Consider the following 27,209-nt stretch of genomic DNA (forward strand, 5'->3'; position numbering starts at 1 on the left):
TCAGTTCCAACTCAAATCAATTCACCTATACTTTCCCTTTGCTACTTGCATTGCAAATAACACCTAATCAGGCACTTTCATTTAAGTGACTAATGTTGTAATGAATAGCACCAGAGAAATTATTTGCTGTTCATAATTATTCACTATGGGAAATTAATTTTGTAACCAAATTGACAAAGCATTATTATTACCATCTACCACCTATTCATTCATTCAAGAAATGAGTGAGTACTGCCAGCAATACAAAGAAAGATGACAGTCCTTCCCCTCATGGAGCTTACGGTCCAGTGGGAGAGATAACACATGTACAAAAAAATCAAAGGACAAAAAGAATGTGAAAGGGCACCAAGAGGAATGCAGAGAGTCATGGTGGTTCAGAGGAGGAACAGATCACTTCAGGTTAGGGTAATCAAGAAAAGTAGCAAGGAGATGGTACTTCAGTTGGGCCTTGAAAGAAGGAAAAGATTTGGCAAGATAGAGCTTAGGGTGAAGGTCATTCTAAGCAAAGGAACAGAACCAGGGGAGTACAAGACATTCTTGAAAAGCTCAGGGAATGTCCTGGCTGGAACAAAGGACACCCTGAAAAAAAGCTATATGGGACAGCAGAAGACTGAAGAGGTCGGGTGAAGCCCAACTGCCAGGCTTTAAATGCCAGGCTAAGGAGTCTAGACTTCATTTCATAAGCAACAGAAACCCAGTGCATGTCTTCGGGCAGGCAGGTGACATGACCAATACTAGAGTTTTTAAAGAAGCTAATCTGGCAATGCTATGGAAAAGGAATCAAAGGAGGGAGACATGGAAACAGCTTTGAGAGTCAAAATCCTTCTCTGTGCATAGTTTCTGTTTTATCATTGCTCTTCCTTATATCATGGAAATCTGGCCACACTGCTGTTGTTATCAGAGTCATTCAACATGGGGAAGAGGAAGTAATAGCCTCAAAAGTTTCAGTATGAAAAAAAAAACATTAAGTACTACTTTACTCTATCCCAAAGTCATATACTATTAATAGCCTTGCTGGCTCAGGGTTATCTTTAATCTACTGGCCCACTAATTTTTCAGAAGTAATGATACATTTGGTAGAATAAGCATCATTAATCTAAAGAAGTACAATTACATTTTCCCTTTTTACTAACATTTTTATTTGTAGCTTGACTGCTTTTCACTAGTTTAATGTATTAAATACTGAGTTTGTGGGTCCATAATGTAGTCTGAAACAGCTTAAGTTTTATGTAACTGATCAAAAAGCACTATTATTTTTATCGTCTTATAAAACAACGTATAACTAAGAGGGAGGAGTTTAAACAAATATTAGTTGGCTAATTAAATATACATTGTTATATGATAAAATTTTCACAGATTTATGATTTAATCAGGATGCTAGTGCCTTCACCCCCATGCCCCAAGGGCCACCTTATATACATGAGATTGTTACCCCAACTCCTACTCTCACAGATGAGTCCTGGGTCCTAGAACGAAGATACATATCTCAAGGTTGAGGGTTGGTGATTCTCAATTTCCAATCAGTGTGCTCCCCACCCCCATCCCCAAAAGAGATTATCTACTGTGGAAATTTATTTTTATTTGGGGACCCTACCTTTAGGCTGAGATTAGAAAGCCTTAGGCCCTCAGGGTCTCTCCCCCTCTTCCTCAGCTTCAGCTGAGCAAAAAAGCCTTGTGGGGCTATACAAGACGCCAGGTCAGACAGCTGGGGGGAAAAAAAGCCCCCAGCTCCCTCCGACCTGAGCGGAGTTATCTGAAGGATAGCCTGTACTGAGGCATGAGGCTCGAGAGCACCCCTCACCACCACCAGCTGCAGCTCTGGCTGGTGGATTAGCTTGGTCTGTGGGGGCGAAGGAAGCCCCAAGATTTGAGTGGAGAGAAGAAAAGGTGTATATATAGACCAGGAGGACAGACTAGGAGGGGCTGACTAGAGGAGACGGACTAAGGAAGGAGCAAGGACAGACTAGGAGACAGACTAGGACTAGGACTAGGAGACAGACTAGATAGACAAGACTCAGGGGTTCGGACGGACAAGAAGAGGTCAAGAGGCGGCTGAGGAGACGGCAAAGATTGGAGATTAGAGACTAGAGACGGGGCTACAAGGACGCAGGAGAAGATGAGAAGGACTAGGAGCAGGCAAAAGAGAGGCCGAAGGGCAAACTGACAAAGCAGACAGACAGAAGGTTACAGGCCTTAATACAAACCAGGGAAAGTGTAACGTGCCCTGAGGCCGGAGGCAGCTAAGGCCCTTATTGTATTCAAGAAGTTCGGGGTGCAGCAGGTGGGAAAGACACGCAGTGGAAAGAGACCACAGGAAAGCAGTCAGATTGTACATTTTATTTTCCTGTATTCTTAATTTTAAATAGTATCTCATAAACAAACTCTGCTTTGATTATTTGGTTAAGAGGCTTCTTAATCTTTAGTTTATCAGTTTGGGAGCAGTGTGGTGGAACTTTAAAAACGGCCCACATTAAATTAACGAAGTCAGATAGCCAGCAAGTCAACAGTCCCAGAATAAGTACCCCAATCAAATTAGCCCCCAAATTAGCCCTGGTTAATAAAATATTTCCACACTACCAACTGAAAAGCATTTAGTCAGTCAGACTTAAGACATTTTCAGAAAGGATCATTTTTCTAGGTGGTATAGAAAAAACAGCTGGTATGAAACTATTTGTGATACACTCTTCTACAGTATAAAGAGAATCCAAGGAAAGGGGAAAGAATGAATAAAGCATTCATTAAGTGCTTACTATGTAAAAGCATATACAAACAGAAAAGTGAGACAATCCCTGCTCTCAAGGAGCTGATATCCTAATGGGCAAAGACAACACATATGGAAAATTTCAGCTTCAGGTCAGATGAAAAGTTATCCTATGGTCTGGTCCTTAGGGTGTGACAACAAAGTATATGGCAATGCTTCTTCTTTAACAACATCTTTTCCTCTAACAACTGATATCAGTTTCTGATGCTGAATCATTTGCCAGTGCCAAAGACTTTGGTGGAAGACTTCATTTCTGGGTCTTCCTTCAGCAGCTGTGGCTATAGCTTGCAGAAGCAGTGCAAGGTTGCATCTTGACAAGGGTAGTGCCTCCCAGGATAGTGGGCTGTGCCGGAAACAGAACCAGTGGCCTGAGAGGTGCTGTCACTCCCAGGACTTCTGGACCCATCTACCTATTGCTGGCAGCTGGTGATGATTCTGGTGGTGAGGAGGAAGGCTGTCCCCTTTTCCACAGTGACTTCTCCCCTCAAAGTGAAATCAAGCTTAGAGAGCACCAAGGAATCATTTGTAGTTCCTGGTTGCTGGAAGTTATTTCCTCCCACTCCTAATGTGCAGAGGAAGTTCCAATTAGCAAAAGGCAGGACTCTGCGGCTGTCACACTCATCACAGTCCACTTCCACATAGAATGAGGGATTGAAACTAGCAAGCTGCCTTTTTGTTTTGTTTTTTGTTTTTTGGTGCTAAGTAGCAAAGGAGCTAGAGCTCTAGATCTGGAGTCAGGAAGAACTCGGTTCAAATTCCACCTTAGGCACTTACTAGCTATGACCCTAGGCAAATGTATGCCTCAGTTTCCTCAACTGTAAAATAGGATAATAGTAGCACCTACTTCACAGAGTTGTTGTGAGGATAAAATGAGAAAATATTTGTAATTTTTACAAACTTTAAAGTATTATATAGATGCTAGTAACTATTATTATCACTTCTCTGCAAACATTTGATTTGCAGTGAATGACACCACATATGAAAATATAAGCCACAGAACTAACTAATGAGGAAAGAGAAATGTAAATAACAAAAAGAATAAGTATAGAAGATCAATCCTATTGTCAGGATCCAGTTTTTCCAATGGAAATACTTGAACATTCTTAGTCAAGGTGATTGATCTGGAGAGAAGAAGTAAAGTGCAGGGGCAGCTAGATGGTGCAGTTGGATAAAGCACCAGCCCTGGAGTCAGGAAGACCTGAGTTCAAATCCTGCCTCAGACACTTACTAGCTATGTGACCCTGGGCAAGTCACTTAACCCCAGTGGACTCCCCCCCCAAAAAAGAAGAAGTAATAAAGGGTAGTAGTAGTAGTAGCAGCAGCAGCAGCATTTATAATACATTTTAAGGTCTAAAAAACATATTACAAATATTATTTCATTCAACACAGTGTACACAGAGAAGATTCGATCCTCCTAATAGGTTCAGGGCCTTAAACTTTGCTCTTATTTTTCTATGGGGAAAAACAATACCTGATGCATGTGTCTGAAGGTGTTCTATTATCAATCCTTTATTAGTGGATGTTGTCCTTATTTCACAGGAATAGTCAAATATTCATTTTGTGTCAGTAATCTTACAAAGGAAACTAGTGGTGTGAAAAAATTCAACCTGAACACTATCTTCCCACCTGAAGACTTTCCCAATCCCTCCCAGATGATGGTGCTGTCCTCCCCAAGTTACCTCACATTTATTTTGTATTCACTTACATAACTGAACATGTCTCTTCCAAGAGATTATAAACTCTTTGAGGGCAAGATTTATTTCATTTTTGTCTTTGGGTATTCAAAACCTTAACAAATATACCAGGGTACATAGTAGGCACTTAATAAAAGTTTGTTAATCATGGCATCTTCATTTGGTAGTCTTAGGTTGTCTAGAAAATTATTTTAATTGGGTTTTTTTTGTTGTTGTTGTTGTTCACTGGTTCAAATGGTATGGTTCAGATGGTAATCGTTTGACATCACACCTGTACTACTACTACTACTACTACTACTACTTTGTATTTTAAGTGTCATTTTCCATAAACTTTATGTGGGTCTAAAAAATAACCTAAGCTTTCTAACTATTTCTCAGATATAAATTATAGAATGAAAATACTCTGAGTAAACAATACTAAATATCAAAATCAACTTCACTTCTTTTAACCTAAAAACTGTTTAATATTCTTGAAAGAACCAAATTTGTTTTAAAACTCTGCTTAAAGTCACAGAAGTTCTTCAACACAATCAGGAAAAGCAGATAAAAATCTCTTGATGGTCCTAAATAATGGCCCAGAGTTATTAGTTATTAGTAGAATGAAGAGTATTTATTCTACCAATCGAATTCAAAGAAGGGAAGAGCTTACCTGCCTTCGGTATTCCAAAAGAGGGTCATACAACTTCCATCCATTTTCTGAAAATATCTCTTTGTACTCAAATGCAAAGAGAGGCTACAAAAAAGAGTAATAATAGTAAACTGCTTATAAAGACTTACCATTTATCTTGTTGTAACTTAACTGTACATATGACAAATTGTTGTTCATTTCATCATGATTCTCAATACATCTGATCAGAAATATACAATGAGTGTATCCAAAAGCACAAAGGCATGTGTCTTATTTCAGTAACCTCTTGCTGAACCACAGAGACAAAAGGTTTGTGAAACATTTTATGTCTTTAAGTAATAAAAAGTATGTAAAAGGGCATTTCTTCAAATGTAATTAATAGGTAATATCACAGATATTAGAAATATGTTTAAGTAGATGTAAACATTCTACCAAAAAATACATAGACACTAGTTTCAGATTTTGATGGCATGCCAACCAAAGTGTTAGGCTACCACCAAACATTTCAATAGAGTAAGCTCTACTTTAACTTTCTATAATATGCATGTTACTTTCCATCTCAAAAACACTCTGAAGAGATTTTTCTATTTTTTTTCCTCAGGGGAAAAAAAAATCCCCATTCAAGTTTCACCCTGATGTTACATCCTACGGTGGCAGTGAAACTGGATATTAGAATGGTCTGCCTATAAATCAGAAGGCTAGGTAAGTCCTAACCAGCTGAAAAAGCTTCAAGTGAAGACCTGGAGAGCTGCTATCCATCTCTTACCTGAAGACTGACCCACCTAAAGTTTGGAGGGCTCCTCATGAGAATGGGCATTCCAAGGTTGAGAACTGTATAGCTGGAAATATTGGGATGTCTTTGATAAAAATTGGGGGGAAAAAAAAGAAAAAGTTTTGGTTTGGGTGAATAAAAGTTTTGTTTTGGATATGCTGAGTCTGAAACTTTGAGATGCCTACAAGGACAGAAGTGAAGATGTGAAACACCACCTGATGATGTGGGGCTAAAAATTAGGGAAACAAAACAGGACTGGATACACAGCTTTGGGGAGTCAACTGTATAGTGATGAACTCACGGTATGTAATGGGATCTCTGAAAGAGGGTATAAAGAGAAATCAAAAGAGAGCTTTGGTGGCTGCCCAAGGTTAGTGGAAAGGGATATTGATGATGCAAAGGCTTCTAAGACAGAACAGCCAAAAAGGTAGTAGGTGTCCAACAAAACAAAACAAACAGAACAATCTAGGGGAGAGAGGGTTTCAGGAAGAGGGAGTGATCAACAGTATCAAATGTTATAGAGGTCAGTTAGGATAAAGACTGAGAAAATGCCATCAGATTTAGCAAGCAGTAGTTGAATAAAAAAGTCTGTTAGCTATTTCTAATCTGTCAGTAAAATCCACAAAAATGGAATCACAAACTCTTAAAGCCATTATTACATGAATGTCTATCACAAAAGAAACATCTTACCAAGTTATTGGACACAGGAAATGCATATTTCATTAGATTCTCAAATATGGATCTTCTTGTTCGTCCTTCTGGTTTATGAGCAAACCTTAAATTCCTAATATCCTAGAAAATATTAGGAACTAAATCAGTTAACCAAAGCTTTATAACCCAAACTGAAGTCTAGTATCCTAAATGATACATATCAGAATCATGCGGTTTTTTTTCTTTTTCCCATTACACGTCCTCTATTATGCTTTCTCATGAGTTTCTTCCAATAAATTATTTTAACTTCTCTTGTCTATTATATCCTCCTTGGCACTCATTCTTACTGTATCTTCTTTTCACTAGCATCCTCCTGACGGACATGGGGAAGTTGCTGTTTTTCATAGGTCTCTCTTTCACCAATTCTATAACCATCTAGTGCTAAAAATAATAAGTTTTTCAGTTGCAGGTGGCAATACTATTTGGGGGACAAGGGTGAGATCAGGGCCAAAGTCAGGCTGGGTCCAAAGATTTGCAATTACCTCAAACTATTATCCTCAAGCATGCATTTTTTGCTGAAGCCAAAGTTCATGCCTAAATATGTTTCCAGCTAATAAACAACTAACCACAATTTCAAGACCAGATTATCCAAAGTTGTATCATTTTATACAAGTACTTTAATATGCAGGATTTAAGGGACCAAGAGGGAGGAGTGGGACTGGACCTATGATATCATCAGTATAGGGAGCTTTCAGTGAAGAACCTCCTTCCACCAAGAGATTGATACTTGCTCTGTAACTTAAGATTGCTAACATTTATATAGTGCATTATATATATTAACTTATTTGATCTTCAGAACAACCCTATTTTACATATGAGTAAAAATCATCTGAAATTTGGCTAGAACATAGAAAATATAAAATAAGAATGAAACAGTAGCTTGGATCCAGACTTGGGGGCTGGCAGTGGGCTAAGAAGAATGATACTAGAATGAGGAGTTTGTATTTTATTGTAGTGGCAGTAGGGAAACAGTGGACTGACTATGTTATAAGAAATATACAGTCAGAACTATGTTGTAAGAAAATAATTTTGATAGCTATTTTGGAAACTGGAAAGGGGAGGAACTAAAAGCAGGGAGTCCAGTAAGGAGGCTTTTAGAATATTATAGATGAGAAGTGATGAGGCACTAAATCAGGGTGGTTATGGGAGGGTGGAGGAAAAGGATGCAACAGATTTTGTGGAGTTAGGGGGTAAGGGACAAGGAAGAATCCAGGATAACTCCACATATGAACTTGGGTCTATTTCTGTTCTTTTTTACTTTTTAAAATAAATCTTATAATAAACAAAAAAATACAGAATGATTTCATTAACCCTATTAGAAGTAAAACAAACTAGTGATGGTGTTTGAGATAAGAGTGATGATCATTTTGAAAAATAAGGAATGAGGCAGCATTTGTCCCCTTCACTGCTTCAAACCTCTTCAGATTATTCAAAGCTTGGCTCATTTTAGACCAAATAAAAACTACTAAGGAGCCACAAAGTTCTACTTCACACCTAGCAAAATAAAAGAGCACTTCACTGGAAAGACACAAAAAGCTATCAGGCTCTCAGGAACTTTTTAAAGGGGACTTCAAAACATTTCTCAAAAAAATTACTAAGGTAGGCACCAGAAAGAATACTAACCTAAGCCTCCCTTCTATACACTGGCAGGGCACTCTTCCAAATAAATACATAAAAGTGGTGAGACTAGAGAGATGGGATTTGGACAACTTCAAATGAATGGGACAACTTCAAATGAATAGAACAATGAAAGGCAAAAAATAGACTAATAAATGGTTCAAATATGAAAAATGCATCTAAATTTTAGCCTTTTTTTAGAAGTACCACTTGTATATTAGCATAGCCACAACTCAATGAAAGACTTATATCCTATTTTTCTACCACTGTTTATGAGACAGAAAAGGTAAAGAATAAGAACTTTTTCATTTTTGCCAATATCAAATTAAAGACTTCTCATTTTCAGCAAAAAAAACCCTAAAAATGGTTTTTGATACCTAAAAAGTAAATGATTAAAATGTAAATATCAAAATGAAAACAGTTTCCATTGCTTCTTTTTTTGTATACTTTGTTTTTACCACATCATGCTTATGGATATAGTTCCTCAAAAATTATCATGTGTACATTACAGACACTAAAAATAAATGAACTAAGTTTACATGCATTTAAGCTCCTATCTACTACTTATCAAATTTTATCTACACTACTCCTGAAGTTAATTAATATTATCATATGCTTTATCTAATATGTACTTCATTTTTTTCTAAAAAGAATTAAATATTTCTTTTAAGAAAAATATCAAATCAAAATTAACTCATTCACAAAGAAAGATAAGTAAACTTGCCTTGCATACGGTTTCAAGTCCATAAGAGTTTTCACCTCGACTAGAAGCACCACCAATTTTTTCTACTCTACTGATCACACCGAGTGAAGCATCTAAAACAAATGGAGGATCCTAGGGGTTGGAGGAAGAAAAGCTGTTATTCACTAAAACTAAGGGATTATTTCACTGCATAGTGAAATAATCTTAATTAGAAATTAATTAGAAACATCAGGAATATGATCAGGATATTCTATTCTATAAGCCTTACCCTTTCCATGCTTTTGAAATATAACCGGTAATTTGTAACAGTCAAAGTTCCTCGTACAGCCCCAGTGAATGGGCATATATAAGTAACGTCTTTGGCTGAAAATGAAAAGAGTTCACAGGTTATGATCACAAAGCACTTTTTAAAAAGTCATTCTCAGTTGTTCATGGAGATAACTGAACTGGAGTGTCAAACACACTTCTTCTTAAACATGCCCTTCTTAAAGCTCAAAGGCCCTTCACTCAGAATCTTTCTTAGTAAGTAGGATCTGAAGAGGCCATATAGCCCAGCCTTCCACTCATGCAATCTCTTCTACAATATATCTAACAAGTGATTATCTAAGCTGCGTTACATTACTGCTTAATAAGGTAGAACACTCTATTGTTAGAATGTTATTTTTATATTGAACTAGAATCTTATTTCTATTCATTGACCCTAGTTACTAAACAAGTTGCTAAAGTAAACAAGTCTCATCCTTCCTTATGGATATGTCAGCCCTTCAAACATCTGAAGAGAACTATTGTTTCCTCCTGGTCTTCTAGCCTCAGCTTTGTCATTTATTTGATACAAAACACTGGTCAAGTCACAGATCACTCTGAGCCCCTATTTCCTCTTCAGGTAAAATGAAAAAAGTTTCCCGAGTTGTGAATATCAAATGAGATAACTCTAAGAAAGTTCTCTGAAAACACTATGGGAAATGCACAGTTTTATTTATGTGATAATAATATTAATAAGGTCATACTCTGATGCCTAATCTTGGCATGGAGGTTACTTTAGATACTCAAAAGCTATGGCAACCGAACCCAAGTTCTGATAGTTCTTACCAAGCCAGTAATGTCTAACAATTGTCTGTGCATCTGCATTCAAGGACAACACTGACCAAATGTCGAGAGCCTTTTCACAAGAAGGTTGACCAGATAATAAATTTTTAGGTCATGGTAAATGTTAATGGGAATTCAATTTGTGTCAGTGAAAGGGAATCATATTTTTTAAATTATCAAAATCCCATTAACTATTTTGGTTATACCGCCTCACACTGTTAGTTTACAATGAATTTAGAGTCCACTTTTTTTACTTCTGTTTTCTCCCCCAAGTAGAATGATCATTGGGCTGGGAAGGCTAAAATAAAAATGGCTAACAGGAAAAACTCCACATGAGTAAGCAAATGAGTATCTAACTACCCTCAAGGAGTTCAAGTTACTTAGTCCATACCTTAACTAAATGAAAGAATACGAATTCACAGGCATTATTCTTAAACAAACTGTCAGTAATCTTTAAGCAATCATGGAAATGAGCAAAGATGAAGAAAAGGAGCAAAAAAATCCAAAGTCTCTTTGTTGTTGTTGTTTAAAAAAAAACAACATGTGATTTTGTTATTGGAGGCAGCTAGGTGGGGCAGTGGATAAAGCACTGGCCTTGGATTCAGGAGAACCTGAATTCAAATCTGGTCTGAGACACTTGACACTTACTAGCTGTGTGACCCTGGGCAAGGCACGTAACCCTCACTGCCCCGCCCTCCCCCCCCCCAAATGTGATTTTGTTGCTGCTTATAGATTTTATCCTCTTGGTTTAACCCATGATTCCAGATTTTTTACATCTTTTTAGATCCCAGTTCCATCATGGGCAAGCATGATATACACGGCAATTATATACTAACAGAGCTTTTAAAGAAATCCATACTTCCTACACTATCTCTCTTCTTTTCTATTTTCTTTTCTTCCTGTTACTACATGTATATTCACCAGACTTTCTTCTCAGATGCATACAGAATTAGGCACTTTAATAAATGCTTTTTTAAAAATTATCACAAACACATTACATGTGGTTCTGCTTCAGATGACAACTAAGAAAAACTTTATACAGATATTTCATTTACCCAAAGCTATTTTACAGAATTACACAGAAGAGATAACAGGTAAATGGTGATTTAGGTCTCATATTCCCAGTCACAGATGTAATGTGAATGTTCTTTAATAAAGGATGGAAGGAAAACATTGAATTAAAGCCATTAGCTAAAAAATGGAGAGAGAATGTTTTCTTCTAATTAATTAACTAATGCAATTTTCTGAGGAAAGAAAGCATTTATAAATGAGAAAAGAATAGTTAAAAAATAGTGATGATCCAGTGTTTTTATATTATTTAAGCAATCAAAGATTTAGCACCTTAGTTCTAACTTAGAACCCATTTTTGGTCAGGATTTCAGCAATGGCCCTTCAGATCTCTATCATGTCAGAAATTCTGACTACTTTCAAAGAAAGCAAAGCAAACTGGAGGGGAAAAGAGAAGCATAACTCAGCTTACATATCTTCTAATAGTTTTAATGTGAAAAATACGGATAGGCATAAATGTGGGCTCACTGGACATACTAATAAGTTCAGAATATTGCAGTTAGTTCATTGTGATATTTCTGTGACAATGGAGTGTTCTGAGGATATAAAGGAGATACTATATGTAAAGTGCTTTGCAAAACTTAAAGCACTATATGTTAGCCAATCAAAAAGTAAAATTATGTAAAAGCTATCTTTACATACCCATGTCTTTAATATTTTCTCCTGGAAGCAAAGGTGGTTCTTCCATTTCTGCTAATTTGTTAGTCTCCCTTAACACCTAGATCAAAATAAAAGGGGAGGCAAGAAATATGGATGCTTAGAATATTAAAAAATCTGACAGAATTTTCCTGTGAATCCCCAAGGACCAGAAATTGTTTGTTTGTTTTCCTTCCCCTCCTTCCCTTCTGGTAGTTCCTTTATAGCTTGTTCTATTTGTCACTCTAAGACTGGATTATTTAAGATTTCTATTTGGTCTTCTGCCATTTTAGGTATTTTAAATATATTCCTCTTTTGTGTTTTCAGTTTTGTTAGCATACAACTACAACTATATGTGTGTATACTTACACACACACACTGATATTTCTTTTTATTTCTCCTAATTTTGTTCATCTTGCTGTTTTGCTGATTTGATTTTCTGCTCTCTTCTTTTTCATCAAATTGGCTAAAAATTTTCAATTTTCTGTCTTTTCAAAGAATTGGCTTTTAGTTTTATCATTTCCATGGGCTTGGAGTTTGTTTTTTGTTTGGGGAGGTTTGTTTCCAGTTTATGTATTTCTTTGATTTTAATATTTCTTCTTTTTTTGCTTACTTTTAGGGGTTTTTATTTATTGACTTTCTAATTGTTAAAAATGCATATTCAGTTAATCTTCTCATTCATTTTGTTCATGTATATTTGCAGGGATATTATTTTTCCCCTGAGAGAAAATATATCAGAAATTCTGATATATTGCTTCGTTACCATTTTCTTTCACATAATTATTGTCTCTATGATTGGTAACTTGACCCATCCAATTATTTAGCATTTGTTAAGTTCCCATTTGGGTCTCTGTCTTTTATTTGTGATTCCTGAACTGATTACTTTTTTTATTGCATTGTAGTCTGTAAAATATGTGTTTACTGCTCTTTTTATACTAGTTTGCAATATCTCTGTACCCCAGTGTATGGTCAGTTTTTGTAAAAGTTCCATGTGGTGCTAAGAAATACATTTTAACAATTTCATTTAGAATATTCCATAAGCGTTTTTCACTCTAATTTCTCTAGCATTTTGTTTCAGTTCAATGTTTTCCCTTTTGTGTATATTTGTTATAGACACTGAGGACAAAATGACAAAAAAAAAAGAAATAATCCCTGTCCTCAAGGAATTTACATTCTATTATGAAGAACAACTTGGGGGCAGCTAGGTGACACATTGGATAGAGCATCGGCCCTGGATTCAGGAGGACCTGAGTTCAAATCCAGCCTCAGCCACTTAAACACTTACTAGCTGTGTGACCCTGGGCAAGTCACTTACCTCCAAATGCCTCACTAAAAAAAAATTTAAAAATAAATAAATAACTACTTGAAGATGGATAATTAACTATAAAGCATTTACAAAGTAAATGCAAAGAAACTAGGGGAAGAAGAGCACTAGCAGATGAGAAAATCAGTATCAGTCCCATATGGTACCACTTAAAATGAGTCTTAAAGGAAAGCCAAGGATGCTAAAGGTGGAGGTGAGGATGGAATATATTCCTGGTATTGGGGAAGGAGGGGTACAGCCTGGGCAACAAAGGAGATGAAATGTCATGCATTATAAATGTCAACGTCATGTATTATAAATGTCAATGTCATGTAAGAATATCATGTGTATAGAAGAGGGAAAATGGGCTTATTTGGCCAGAATATAGAGTGCATGAAACACAATAATATATAATAAGCCTAAAAAAGTTGTCTGGAGTCAGATCATGAAGAGCTTTAAGTATCAAAAAGGATGTTACTTTTAAGCCTAAAGAAGACTAGGAGCCACTGGATCCTCCTTAACAGAGTAGAGACCTGGTCAGACCTCGCCTTAAAGAAAAACAATTTGGCATCTGTATGGAGGATGGATTCCAAATGAGAAGGTCTAGAGGCAAAAAGACCAGTTAGGAGGTTACAACAATAGTCCATGCAAGAGGTGATGAGGGTCTAAAGCTGAGAAAGATGTTAAACATATTTTATGACAAAACAGAATCCAAAAAGATGTCACCAATGGCTTGAATATAAGAAAATAAAATTTAACAAGGTTAAATATAAACCCTTATAGTTAGATTTTTAAAAATGGTGAAAATAATTAAGTGACAATCAATTAATAAATATGGAAAGCACTATGGTGTACTAAATTTGAGTCAAAAAGACCAATCAAAAAAAAAAAGGACCAATCAAAATTTATTAAGTACCTACTAAATTCCAGGCACTGTTCTAAATGCTGGGGACATAGAAAGAGGCAAGAGACAGACCCTGCCCTCAGAGAACCTATAATCTAAGAAGGGATATATCATGCAAACAAATATACACAGAGAAAACTATATATAAGATAAACAGGAAATAATAGAGGGAAAGTACTAGAATTAACACTGGTTGGGGAAAGATTCCTGTAGAAGATAGGATTTTAGTTGGCACCTAAAGCAAACTAGGAAAGTTGCAGGTGGAGCTGAGGAGGGAGAGCATTCCACACAGTTGGGACGTACAGAGAGAATGCCCAGAGGCAAGGAATGAGGCATCTTATTTATGGACAAGCAACGAGGTCCCTTGGTTGCTGTCCTTCATATTTAAAGAAAACCAAAATGAAATCATGATGTCAGAATCAAGGTACAAGGGTGTCCAACTATGGTAGATCAGGACAATATGAACTCAGAAGGCTCTACCACAGGTTGGGCACAAATAGTCCATATCTATGATCAGTCTAGCACTGTGCACCATACATCACCTTTATCACTCTCATATCTGGTCTATCTCTTCTCTTTACAATGACATGGTCTATTAAATGTTAATGTCTGCTGCGAGGGCACATCCATGAAGTTTTATTGCATTTGGGTAAACAGAAGACAGTGGTGATGAGGTCATGAGAAGCACAGTCTTCATCAGTAAGTGACCACTGCCGTTGCTGTTTCTGACTTCATTCCTCCCAAGAACTCTCTGCCATGTTTGATAGTCTATGCCTACTCTGGCATTAAAGTCACCCAGAATTAAAAGATTGTCTTCTAGGGGGCAGCTAGGTGACTCAGTGGATAGAGTACTGGCTCTGGAGTAAGGAGAACCTGAGTTCAAATCCAGGCTCAGACACTTGACACTATGTGTCCCTGGGCAAGTCACACACACACACACACACACACACACACACACACACACACACAGAGTGTCCTCTTTTGGCACATTGATGTTAAGGGTCTCCAAGTTTTCTTAAGATTGTTCTTTGACCTCATCAGGGTTCATTGTAGTAGAAGCATATACACTGATGAAGGTGGTATGGTGCCTTCCTCCAAGTGGTAATTGCATTGTCATGAGCCTGTCATTCACTCCTTTTGGGAAGCATTCAAATTTGCTGACCAGGATAGCTTTGATTGTGAAACCTACACCAGCTTTAGGATGTTTTCCATCTCTGCAGTCACTCCAGAAAAACACATATCCACTTCTTACTTCAGTAACTTGGCCTTCATTTGCCAGCTTCATTCCACTTAGGGCTGCTATTTAGATGCGAAAATTGCTGAGTTCTTTCACAAGAGCTGTTTGTCTTTCAGGTCTACTGGATTCCATGTTGTCCATACGCATGAGCACAATTCAAGTACCAATGGTGAGTGGAATCATCTTCGCAAAAGTTTCTGTGCATTTTTTTTGTGGGTGTTTCAACCACAAAGTAGGATCCCTGCCTGCTGCAATAAGCAGACCAGTATTAGGTTTGGTAAAGCAGACAATTTTTAAGGCACCTTTTCTAGTTCCTTCCTCATGCCAGAAAGTGGGCAATACAGTCCTTTAAAAAGGTTGTTCAGACACCCAGGGGCTGCTTCAGTCCAATAAGAAGATGACTCTACAGCCTGGGCTGCCTGTGTGCAAGGTTGTGACTACAGCTCCCAATATATCTGCTGCTTTGTCACTTGTCCATTGGACTCTGAGGTAGGTAAAAATAGTAAAATGGTATGGGTGATGTTTTTTGGCTCATGCATAACTTGAATGTAAGTGAACCAGAGTTGCACAGACATCAAGCTCATTTTCTCTTCCAGAATCATCAAAGTCCAGTGGCAAAACAAAGTCCAAGATGACTGTCACTGGCTCAGGATGCAGTAGATAATCTTGGAGTCTTCGATGTTTAACCAAGTTCTAAGTGCACCAGAGTGCCTGATTTAGCCACCTTCATGGCTGTGGGAACAAATTGTTCTCACCCACCCATTCCACCAGGGAATCTTCATATGATTGGTGCAGATACCTTCCTAACTCACTGAAGGGTTTGAGATCCCTCGGTTATCCTCAACTTTGTTTTAGCATATCTACCAAAATGGTTTACTAGGGCGTAGTCACTGTGCAAACCACAGCTTCTTGGAGCCACCAGTGAGAGTTGGATGAATCAAGTGAACACCAAAGCTGGAAAGCAGCCCTGAAAAGGGCTTGGTAGTCCTCACTTTAGAGGTATCAGTCTTCCCTGTACACCCAAAGGAAGCCAGTTTCACTGGATCAAAGAGTACATAGTGAAGAGTAATAAATAAGGAGCCTGAAAAGGTAGGAGAGGGCTAAGTTATGAAGGGCTTTGAATGCCAAAGCATTTTATTTTCTATTTGATACTGGCATTTATTGAGAAGAGGGTATGGGTAGACATGATCAGACCTGTGCTTTAGGAAGATCATTTTAGTGGCTAAATGGAAGATGCACTGGAGTGGGAAAAAACTTGAGGCAGGCAAACCCACCAGCAGGGTATTAGAATAATCCAGGTGTGAGATGATGAGGGCTGCAGTGTTAGAGGAGAGAAGGGGGTGAGTTCAAGGTTTGTTGCAAAGGTGAAATCAGAAGGCCTTGGCAATACTTTGGATGTGGGAGTTGAGAGATAGTGAGCAGTCCAGGAAGACTACTAGGTTGGGAGCCTGATGGATTGGGAGCATGGTGTTGCCCTCTGCAGTAAGAATGAAAGTATGAGGGAGAGGGTACAGGAGAAATGAAATCAGTTCCATTTGAGGCACACTGAGTTTAAGATGTCTACTAGACATCCAGCTTGAGATAGATGTCTGAAAGGCAGTTGGAGCTGCAAGTGGAAAGGTTGGGACAGGACAGGGAGATCTGAGAAGCATCAGCATAGAGATGGTAACTAAATCCATGTGAACTGATAAGATCCCCAAGTGAAGGAGTATTGAGGAAGAAAAGAAGAGGACCCAGGACACAACCCTGAGGGACACCTACAGGGAGAGAATGTGATCTGAAAAAGGAGACAGAGGAAGAGCGCCCAGAGAGTTAGGAAGAAAACCAGGGTAGAGTAGGGTCCTGAAAACTTAGAGAGAGAAGTCTCAAAGAGGAGGGAGATCAACATTGTCAAAGGCTGCACTGAGGTAAAAGAATGAGGACTTAGAAAAAGCTATGGGATATAGAAATTAAAAAAGAAATTGTTAGCAACTTTGGAGAAAGCAACTGCAATAAAAGGATATGAATTTAAATCCCACCTCATATACTCCTCAGACCTCAGTGTCTTATGGATAAAGTACTGGACCTGGAGTCAGGAAGAATTTAGTTTAAATACATCCTAAGACAATAGCTGTATGACCCTGAGCCAGTAACTTAACTTCTACCTGCCTCAGTTTACTTATCTATAAAACTGGGATAATAATAGCATCTCCCTCCCAGGGCTTTTGTGAGGATAAAAGGTGATATTAATTTTAAAGTTCTTTCCAAATCTTAAAGGACTCTAGAAATTTATTGGTTTTCAGTCACCTCCAACTCCATGACCCTATTTGGGGTTTTCATGCAAAGATAATAGAGAGGTTTGCCATTTCCTTCTCCAGATCATCTGACAGATGAGGAAACTGAGGCAAACAGGGTTAAATAAATGACTTGCCCAGGGTCACAAGGCTAGTAAGTGTCTGGTAAGTTAACTCAATAAAATGAGTCTTCCTGACTTCAGGTTCTATTCTCTATCTAACGTGCTACGTAGAGGCCTGAAAATGTAGCTACTTCTTTGGCTTTAAAAAAGCTGGTTGTTGGGGCAGCTAGGTGGAGCAGTGGATAGAGCACTGGCCCTGGATTCAGGAGTACCTGAGTTCAAATCCGGCTTCAGACACTTAACACTTACTAGCTGTGTGATCCTAGGCAAGTCACTTAACCCCAATTGCCTCACTAAAAAAAAAAAAAGCTGGCTGTCTTCTCCCTTTGTTGTTGTTCAGTCACTCAATTGTGTCTGACTCTTCGTGACCCTATGGACCATACTGTCCATCATGTTATCTTGGCAAAAGCACTGGAGTGGTTTGTTAATTCCTTCTCTAGTGGATTATAGAAAACAAAGGTTAAGTGTCTTGCCCAGGGTCACACAGCTATTAAGTGTCTGAGATGAGATCTGAACTCAGGTCTTCCTGAGTTCAGGTCCAGTACTCTATCCAATGGGCCACCTTGCTGCTAGCTACTTATGTGTGAAAGGAAGTAATAGGAAATGTGTGTAAAGGTAGATGGGAAGCAGGTTTAGAGATCTATGGTTTGAGTAGCAAATTAGCTTTTCAAATGACCTTTAAGCATTGAGTAGGGTACCACAAGAAGTTGGATTTGGTGGTTATGTAAATAAAGAATGGTCTAGAGGTAGAGAGACCAAATGGGAAATAACTGCAATAGTTCAAGCAGTTTTGTCATTAAAGCCCTGTCCTAAGGCTATGCCAGTAGGAATGGGAAAAAAAAGATAGATATAAGCACTATTATCAAGGAAAAAAACATAGGGCTTGTCCCTGAATAGATATCAGGATTAGTATCATGTAGTGGATAGATTACTAGAACTAAAATCAGGAAGGACTGGATTTAGATAGTGCCGGGCATTTAATTGTTGCCTGGCCATAGACTGGTAAGTCATATTAAACTCTCTGATCCTCAGTTTTCTCAGCATTAAAATGGGGAAATTAATACCTTTATTATCTACCTCAAATGGCTCTTGTGAAACTCAATTAATCTGAAAGTCTTAAAGTGATAAACAAATTCCAATAATTATTATTATTACTAGATATGAAAGAAAGGCAAAGAAAAAGATGATTTATTTGCAAGATAGGGAAAATGAGAATTCCTTTGAAAGAAATAGCAAAGTCAGGAAAGAGAGAATAAGACATGTATATTAATAATTATAATACAAACTGAATTTCATTATTTAGCTATTATTTGTTCCAGAAGAGATAATATTCAAGAGCATTTGACTGAATTCTGAATCATACTATGTTTTCAAGATGCTGAACTATGAACCTTAAATTGGGCCCAGTAATGACAACTCTAATGGATAGTTTTTACCCTTATGTCTTTCAAGAAATATTATCACTTATACCAAAGTTTTTTTTCTTTTTTCACATCTTCTTCTCTCACTCATACCAGAGAGGCAAATTTCCATGGGAACTAGCCCAGAATGGTAACAATCATCAACACTATAGAATTTATCTATAAAAGGATTATTTTTATAACTTTTACAAATATTCCTAGGAGTGCTTTATGAGTAGTATTCAAAAATCCATTAATATTTTTTTCAGCAGTAGCTATTGAAAAAATAGCAAAAGAACTACAATATTGTTCATTCTAATGTAAATACAGTTTGACATGAATGGCATTTGTATTTTGGAATCAGAGAAGTGCTAGAATATTTCAGTATAAAAGTTTAATGTTTTTATCTGTGAAAGACACAGCAAGGAACATGAGAGTCTGCTGAGGCAGAAGGAACATAGAAAATGTTCTTTTCATTATAATTCATGCTTGGAATACTGAAAAACCATAGCAACTACATATATTGAAACATTTTAGAGACCAAATGCAATTCATACCAGGGACAGATCATTCAACATTTGGAAAACAACATAATTGTTTTTATAAATATAATTAATCTCTACAAAAACCAAAGATCCCAAACAAACAGAAAAGGCCTTTGGCAAAATACCACAAGTGTTCAGGGTTGTTGTTCTGTTTTTTAAAGCAAGCATGGGCACAGAAGAACCCTTCTTTAATATGATCAAAAGTATACACCTAAGACCAAAAGCGACCAGTATTTGCAACAGAGAAAACACTAGAAACTTTCCCAGGAGTTTAAATTTAGTAGTAAAGCAAGGAGGTCTCCTTTTCACTATTATTTGACATATAGGTCTAGAAATACTAGCTACAGCAAAAAAAATCCTCGTTACAGACATCTCCTGGCCTCCACGTCACAGTCCCTCCTTCCTCAAAGTCAACATCTAGCTCATAGTCTTGTTCTCCTTTCCAACACCTGCCCATGTAATTAGAGACCTTAATACATACATGGATGTCCCCTCAAAGAATTTAGCTTCTTGGTTCAAACTGATCAACTCTCTTGACCTATACCTAAAGCCAAACAAAATGACGATCGTGTTACTTTTCATCTCATTATCCAAATAAGCATTCTATTTCTACTATCTAAATTCTGAAATTCCCCGTTCTAATCGCAACCTACTGTCTTACTGTCTCTCTTTCCTGCCTCAATCCTAAAAATACTTAATTCTTTATTCTCATCATGATCTCCCTCTCTGATCTGGCATGATTTTTCAACTTTTGTGATCATGGCTCTATAATTATACACTCTCCTCTATTCTTGAATACACTTGCCCCTTTGTTCAACCATTTTCCTAGGTATTTGGGATATAATTTTTTTTTTAATTAAGATATTCCCTGACCTAAATTAGATGCTTACATTCTAATGGGAATTACACCCTATATTCACAGATAAGTAAATATAGATTATATTCAAATAGGAGAAAGGTATAAGGAGAATACTAAGGGGAAGGGGGGGGTAAGAAGGAATCAGGAAAGAATTCTTTTTTTTTCCTTTTTTTTTTTTGGAGGGGCAATGAGGGTTAAGTGACTTGCCCAAGGTCACACAGCTAGTAAGTGTCAAGTGTCTGAGGCCAGATTTGAACTCAGGTCCTCCTGAATCCAGGGCCAGTGTTTTATCCACTGTACCACTTAGCTGCCCCCCAGAAATGAGCCCCGAACAGATATTATACATGGTAATAGCAACATTGTGTGATGATCAACAATAGGATGGAACGGGGAAGGATACAACTCATTTTTGTTTTGCATAACTAACTGATAGGAATTTTTCCCTAATATCAAACCTAAATGTACCTCTAAACTGTCACAACAAAGGTATTTAATAAATGTCCATGCACTGATTCTCTGTTCCCATTAGGTGCAAGTATTCTCTCCCTCATTAAATGTTCTTAGGACACTTTGTTTGGAATTCTCCTTTGCTCCTTCACCCGCTAAATTTTATTATGCCTAGCTCTGTACATATCAGTATCATCCCTTCCCACCCTGCTCCAACACACAAATAGACCTTAAACCCCTTAGAAGGGCCCATGTAATTTTTTATCTTTGTATCCCCAGAACCTAGGACAGAGCCACAGCACCTCTCAAATAATAGATGATTAAGTCAGTCAATAAGAATATATTAAGTATTTACTCTCTTTTCCAGGCACTATCCTAAGATCTGTAGATACAAACAAGGGCAAAATCATGGTTTCTGCCTACAAGGAGCTCACATTCTAACACTTTAATTGGGAAAAGGGGTTTAAAAAAAGAAAATTATGTAACTATTTAAAAGGTATAGCAATTTGTACAAAACAAATTTGCAGTTTCATGTGCAATCTTCTTTTTTTAATTCTATCTTATGAAAATGTTTGTTTTAGTTCATAAATGAAAAATGAAATTTTTAAAAAGAATAACATAAATGGAGACTAAATTTAAATCAGAAAACAACATCAATACTGCAATGATATTTCTCTTCCACATTATAAAGTTTGTCTCTGCAGAACACATTTGTGATGGTCTAGAGTTGATCACATTTACACAGCTGATGGAGGTTACAAAGTAACAGAAGGGAAATACTGTTTCAGTGAACAAAGAAAAAATGACAGTTCACGAATGCTTCTGAGCATCCCTCAAGAACTGGTTTGCACTAGAATGTCAAATCTTTGTGGCAGTTTGGAAACAATCTGATAAGCTGAGAAACTCTAAGAATATGTGTTTAATAAGAAGCAGTCAATTTCTGAAGTAATCACAACATAAACATAAAAATCACTGGGTGCATAATTATGAGTTTTAAATTGCTACCAAAAAAACCTATAATTTTTTTCAAGGAGCTCACATTTTAATGGAAGAGACAACGTGTGTGTGTGCACACACGCATGCACACACGCACAGTTTCACCTACATGCCAGAGAGAAAGGTTCCATGGCCAAGTGCTTTTCATAATTGGTCATCCGCCTTTGATGTCCTCTGCCACCCAACTCTCACCTGTGGCTCCAAGAAGCTGTAGCATGTGCAGTAGCCAAACCCTAGTAAAACCATCTTGGCAGACAGGCTAAACCAGATTGAAGGTAACCAACAGGCCTCAAGCCCCTCAGTGAGTTAGGGCGACATCTATACCAAGCATGTGAAGATTTAACAACCACCACCACCCTCCCACCCACCCTCAAACCCTGTCCCCCATGGAATGGGCATATGAAAACGATTTATTCCAACAGTCATGAAAGTGGCTGAAGCAGGTGCTGTGGAGTGCTTAGAACTTAATCAGATATCAAAGATACCAAAGTAATCCAGGGCAGTCCAGACTATCACCAGTCATCCTGACTTTTGTCTTGCCCCTAGACTTTGATGACTCTCATGAAAGAAAGAGTAAAGCTGACCGCTATGTCAAACTCTTCCTCATTTAAATACAATTCACACAAAAGTCAAGACATCACCCTGTGATGTCACTGGTCCTCTTCAAAAACAAAGGACAAACAACAAAAATTTGAAGTCCAGGAGCCATTTGATTAATCCCAGATGGGATCTGACTCTGTAAGGATTCAAGTTTCATAGAACAACATACTCATCAAAGATTAAAGATCAAAATTTGCTATGACCAATGACAATAATTAAGGCAGAAAGGCAAGTATTTGTACTTAGACTTTCTTTAAAAAAAACATAGTCTATAAGAATGATCTATTTTACTGGTTAAGATTACTTATTAAAGTTCACTTATTTTCACAGAGTTTGTAAATTTATAAATATGTAATAGACTGAACAAGAACCCCATATAAATCTCAAGAAAAACACACACCTTGTAATTCAGAATACATGTAATAGTACCTTACCAGCTGCTGCTCAGTAGCTCTTTTTCCTGATTAGAGGAAACATCAAATAGAAATACCTAAAATTTCTAAGTACTAAAACTACAAAGCTAAAATTACAGTACAGTCCCAATACTTTCATTCACAACAAAAACAACAAATAAAACTTTAAGAAAGGCAGAAGTCATAGATAAAATAAATTATGAGGTCTTCCTTAAGAGTCCTAAAGATTATTTACCCTTTTAATTTGACAAAACAGCTTAACTAAGTCAACTCAGTCAAAGTAAACTACCCCTACTTTGTGTACTGGAAGTGGCAATCTCTAAAACTCTTGCTAAGGAATTTTTAAAATGCTGAGCAGAAAAAAGTATACAATGTATTACTGAAATAAAAATATTGTGGTATGTAATCTTTTAAGCTTGCTATAAAACTAACAAAAATACAACCTCCAAAGAACAATCACTCCTTTTAGGGACTAATTTCATTAGCAGTACAGTATTCTGTAACTACCCCTGAGTGAGGAGCAGGGTTGGCAAGAGCCTAAGGAGAGTTGTTCTGGCTTCCACCTTCAAAAAGGACACGTGTTTCCAGGCTCTCTTCAGAGAGAGGGTGGGAGGGAAAGTCATTGGGAAGGAGCTAATGTAAAGGAACTGGTACCTCAAGTATAGCCCTATTTCTAACTTGCCACACTAGAAACTTCAGGGAATTTCCCCTTAGGTTAGATCAGGGACGTTCTCTCAAATGAACTATCTTACTTCCAGCAGGAGACTTCATTCATTCTGGATACTGTGTGGCATATATAATCTATAACTTCTAATTCTATATTTATAAATTTCTAATCTACATATCATCTCTATATTCTGTTTGCTTTCTGTTTGGACATGTGGATTTATTCACTATTATTTGTGATTTTTGTGTAATTATCATTTGATGGGGAGGAAGTAAAAACTTCAAATATAACTTAGGACACTCCTTCCTGGGTAAGGGATAGCAATCAGGAAAGTGTCATGAACCTAAAAATCACTTCCCCTAGATTAGCAATATTTAGAAGGGCACATTTTTGTTTTTCCTTAGTGAATAGTTAAAGCAATCTAGTACATGTGACTCTGGCAAAGCAAGATTTGTAGTGTTCCTGGGCTCCCAGAATAGGTATAACACTAATGAAGAGGAGCATTTGGAGAACTTCAATAACACTCCCTTCACTAACGCTGTAGAACCTTTCTTTTGCTCAGGCTTTACATCTTTTATGACAATGAAACAAACCTTAGGTGGAAAAAGTATGTAAGTAAGTATGTGTATATGTGTGTGTGTGTGTGTGTGTGTGTGTGTGTGTGTGTGTGTGTGTATGTGTGTGTATGTTTCCTTGAGCACAGCAAGATTTGTTCTTAAAGAACTGATACACGGTTAAAAAATGAGAAGCAAGAGGATAATACAAACAATACCAACAATGATGTAAATGTGAACAGCACTGATTAAAAAACAGCTCTGGGGGCAGCTAGGTGGCGCAGTGGATAGAGCACCGGCCTTGGAGTCAGGAGTACCTGAGTTCAAATCCGGCCTCAGACACTTAACACTTACTAGCTGTGTGACCCTGGGCAAGTCACTTAACCCCAAGTGTCTCACTAAAAGATAAAACAACAACAACAACAACAAAACCCAGCTCTGAATCAATTCATCAATAAATAAATATTTATTAAGTGCCTACTATGTGCCAAGCACTATGCTAAGCACTGAGTTTACAAATAGAAACAAACCAAAGGTGGTCACAATTTAATGAATTAAATAATGATAATGGGATCTAAGAAATTATCCTTTAAGGTGACCTAGTCCAATCTCTCACTTTATTTCAAAAAATATCTTATTCATTCCTTATGTCTTTGGATCAAAGTAAATTCATAGCCACTCATCCCAGAATAGTCCCTCCCTTGTGACAAAGAAAGCAATTAAGCAAAAAACAATCCATACAGAAATCTTGTCTGACAGTGAATATAATATTTTGTCTCTGCCATGAGATCTGTTTTATTATCTATTCCCTAGCTTTGGGGAGGGGCAGGGCAATGAAGGTTAAGTGACTTGCCCAGGGTCACACAGCTAGTAAGCCTGTCTAAGGCCAAATTTGAACTCGGGTCCTCCTGAATACAGGGCCGGTGCTTTATCCACTATACCACCTAGCTGTCCCCTTCCCTAGCTTCTTAAACTGCAGGTTGGAACCCCATATGGAGCTACATAACTGAATATGAGGGTCATAAAACATTTGGCAACAGTAAAAGACCATGTATACCTATTTTATATACCTATATACCTGGGATTGAGTAAAACTTTCTCAGGGGGAAAAGGGGTCACAAGTGGAAAAAGTTTAAGAAGCCCTAATCTATTCTATGAGACCATTATTGGTTTGTCAAATACTTAGAATTAAATTTCCTTTTAGTGATTTTTTTCATTTACATTGTTTCAGGCATTATGTATATTATTTACTTAGTTTTACTCAGCAACAGTTCATACAAATCTTACCATGTCTCTGCATTTTTCATAGTTATCATTTCTAAATGCATTATAATACTCTATATTGGGGGCAGCTAGGTGGCACAGTGGATAAAGCACTGACCCTGGATTCAGGAGGACCTGAATTCAAATCTGACCTCAGACACTTGACACTTACTAGCTGTGTGACCCTGAGCAAGTCACTTAACCCTCAACGTCCCAGAAAAAACAATACTCTTTACATAAACACACCATCATTTTGGCAACCATTCTCCATTCCATTAGTTTATCATAAATTGATAGGCTAGAGTTGACCTCATCTTAATACAGCAATATGGAATTCTAGACTTGATCCATAGCTAGCTTAGACAAACCAGAAATGTTATCTTTGTTGCAATCATCAGGTTTCTCACATTTTCTTCAAAGACAATACTGATAATGGTAGTGGTCAATTTATTATGGAGCAATTTCTCAGTTTTCCCATGTTAGAGCAAAATCTATACCCAAAAAGCTTCCAATTCTTCCTACCTAAAAATTTTGTCAGGTATATGTAAGAAAGACAAATATGTTATCCCATTTAGGATAAGTTATAATTATTTTTCTACACAAATCTCAAAGTATTTCAAAATATACATTGGCATTTCTTTAAAAAAAATAAAATAAAACAAAAAAGGTCTTTGTAGATTACTTAGCACATCGCTGCCTCCAGGACAGCTCTCTCATTAATTCACTGCATTTCACAAATTCTGTCTATAGCTCATTTACAAATTTTGTCTGTTCTCTAGTCCACCATTCAGGTCATTTAAAAGATTCTCAACTCATTAATAGACTGAGAAGAGAAACATGTAATGATATATCTAGTACCCTTCCTTTCAAACTATGTTATACTGAACATTTTGTATTTATACTTGTATTTATTCTGAATATACTTACATATGTACTTGTTTCTTCCTTTAAAAGGTAGGCACCTTGTGAGTAGAAATTATTTCACTTATTGTCTTTGTATCCCTAGTGCCTAGCACACTGCCTGGAATATAGTAGGCATTTAATAAAAACTTCTTGACTGATATCTGACCTTGCCTCCCAACATGAAACAATACCATTCTGACCATTATTGCCCATTAGATCTTGAGCAAATCATTTCATTTCCTTGGGCATCAGTTTATCTACAAAATGAATGGGGGGACTGCTAACCTCAGTTCCTTTTTAACTCTATAGAGTTCATCATCTTAGGATCCTAAGACCCAATTTTAAACTGAAGCTATTATTAACTACTCTTGATTCTAGTCCTCTCATACGATACTGTTTTGGGTTTCTATTAGCAATAATGCCACCACCTTATACATCTGTAATACTTCATAACTTTTCATTTCTTTCATAAATGTAATCTCACTTAATTTTCAGAAGTGCTCCATGAGACTTACATAAGGTCTCACACACAGCACTGCATGGATTAGAACTGACCCATGAATGAGACTTCTAGACAAACATTCTTCATATTGTTCTCTTGATGAATGTTTTGTGTATTGTCAAGTAAAAACTTTATTACTATGAAGATAAACACCATCTTTTATATTTTCCATCTATATGAAATGTATTGCTTTATTAATGACTATCATTCAATTTCCCTGTAATGACTTGGTTTTGATAAATCCCTCATCCCAACATACTTCTGAATAGATTTATAAATGAACTGTTCACATGGCATAAATAAATGTGAACATGTATTTAACATGGAGTATCACATAAAGGAGTTGCTGGACTGAGAAGCACTTGAACAAAGGAAAAAACATATTCAATATTGAGGGCAAGTATTAGTTTACTTATATTTTAAAATTAATAATATACTAAACATATTCAACTTGAAGAATTTTAGAATCACACTTACTATTTATACTTCCATTAATATAATATAAAATAGAAACAAATATTAAAAATATTTTAAGCAAGAAGCAA

General features: G+C 37.0%; 1 protein-coding gene across 1 annotated transcript in view; it reads right to left on the reverse strand.

Annotated features, from left to right (window-relative positions):
- Nucleotides 1-27,209, reverse strand: part of MTMR2 (myotubularin related protein 2) — a 104,502-nt gene that overhangs the window by 25,287 nt on the left and 52,006 nt on the right. Inside the window, exons 3-7 of the mRNA XM_043994357.1 lie at nucleotides 11,683-11,758; nucleotides 9,155-9,249; nucleotides 8,908-9,018; nucleotides 6,546-6,647; nucleotides 5,105-5,188 (exon numbers count right to left, since the gene is read on the reverse strand). Of these exons, the coding sequence (XP_043850292.1) occupies nucleotides 5,105-5,188; nucleotides 6,546-6,647; nucleotides 8,908-9,018; nucleotides 9,155-9,249; nucleotides 11,683-11,758 (468 nt within the window). The remainder of the gene's footprint in view (nucleotides 1-5,104; nucleotides 5,189-6,545; nucleotides 6,648-8,907; nucleotides 9,019-9,154; nucleotides 9,250-11,682; nucleotides 11,759-27,209) is intronic.

This window comes from Dromiciops gliroides, chromosome 3, assembly GCF_019393635.1.
Source record: "Dromiciops gliroides isolate mDroGli1 chromosome 3, mDroGli1.pri, whole genome shotgun sequence".
Lineage (NCBI taxonomy): Eukaryota > Metazoa > Chordata > Mammalia > Microbiotheria > Microbiotheriidae > Dromiciops > Dromiciops gliroides.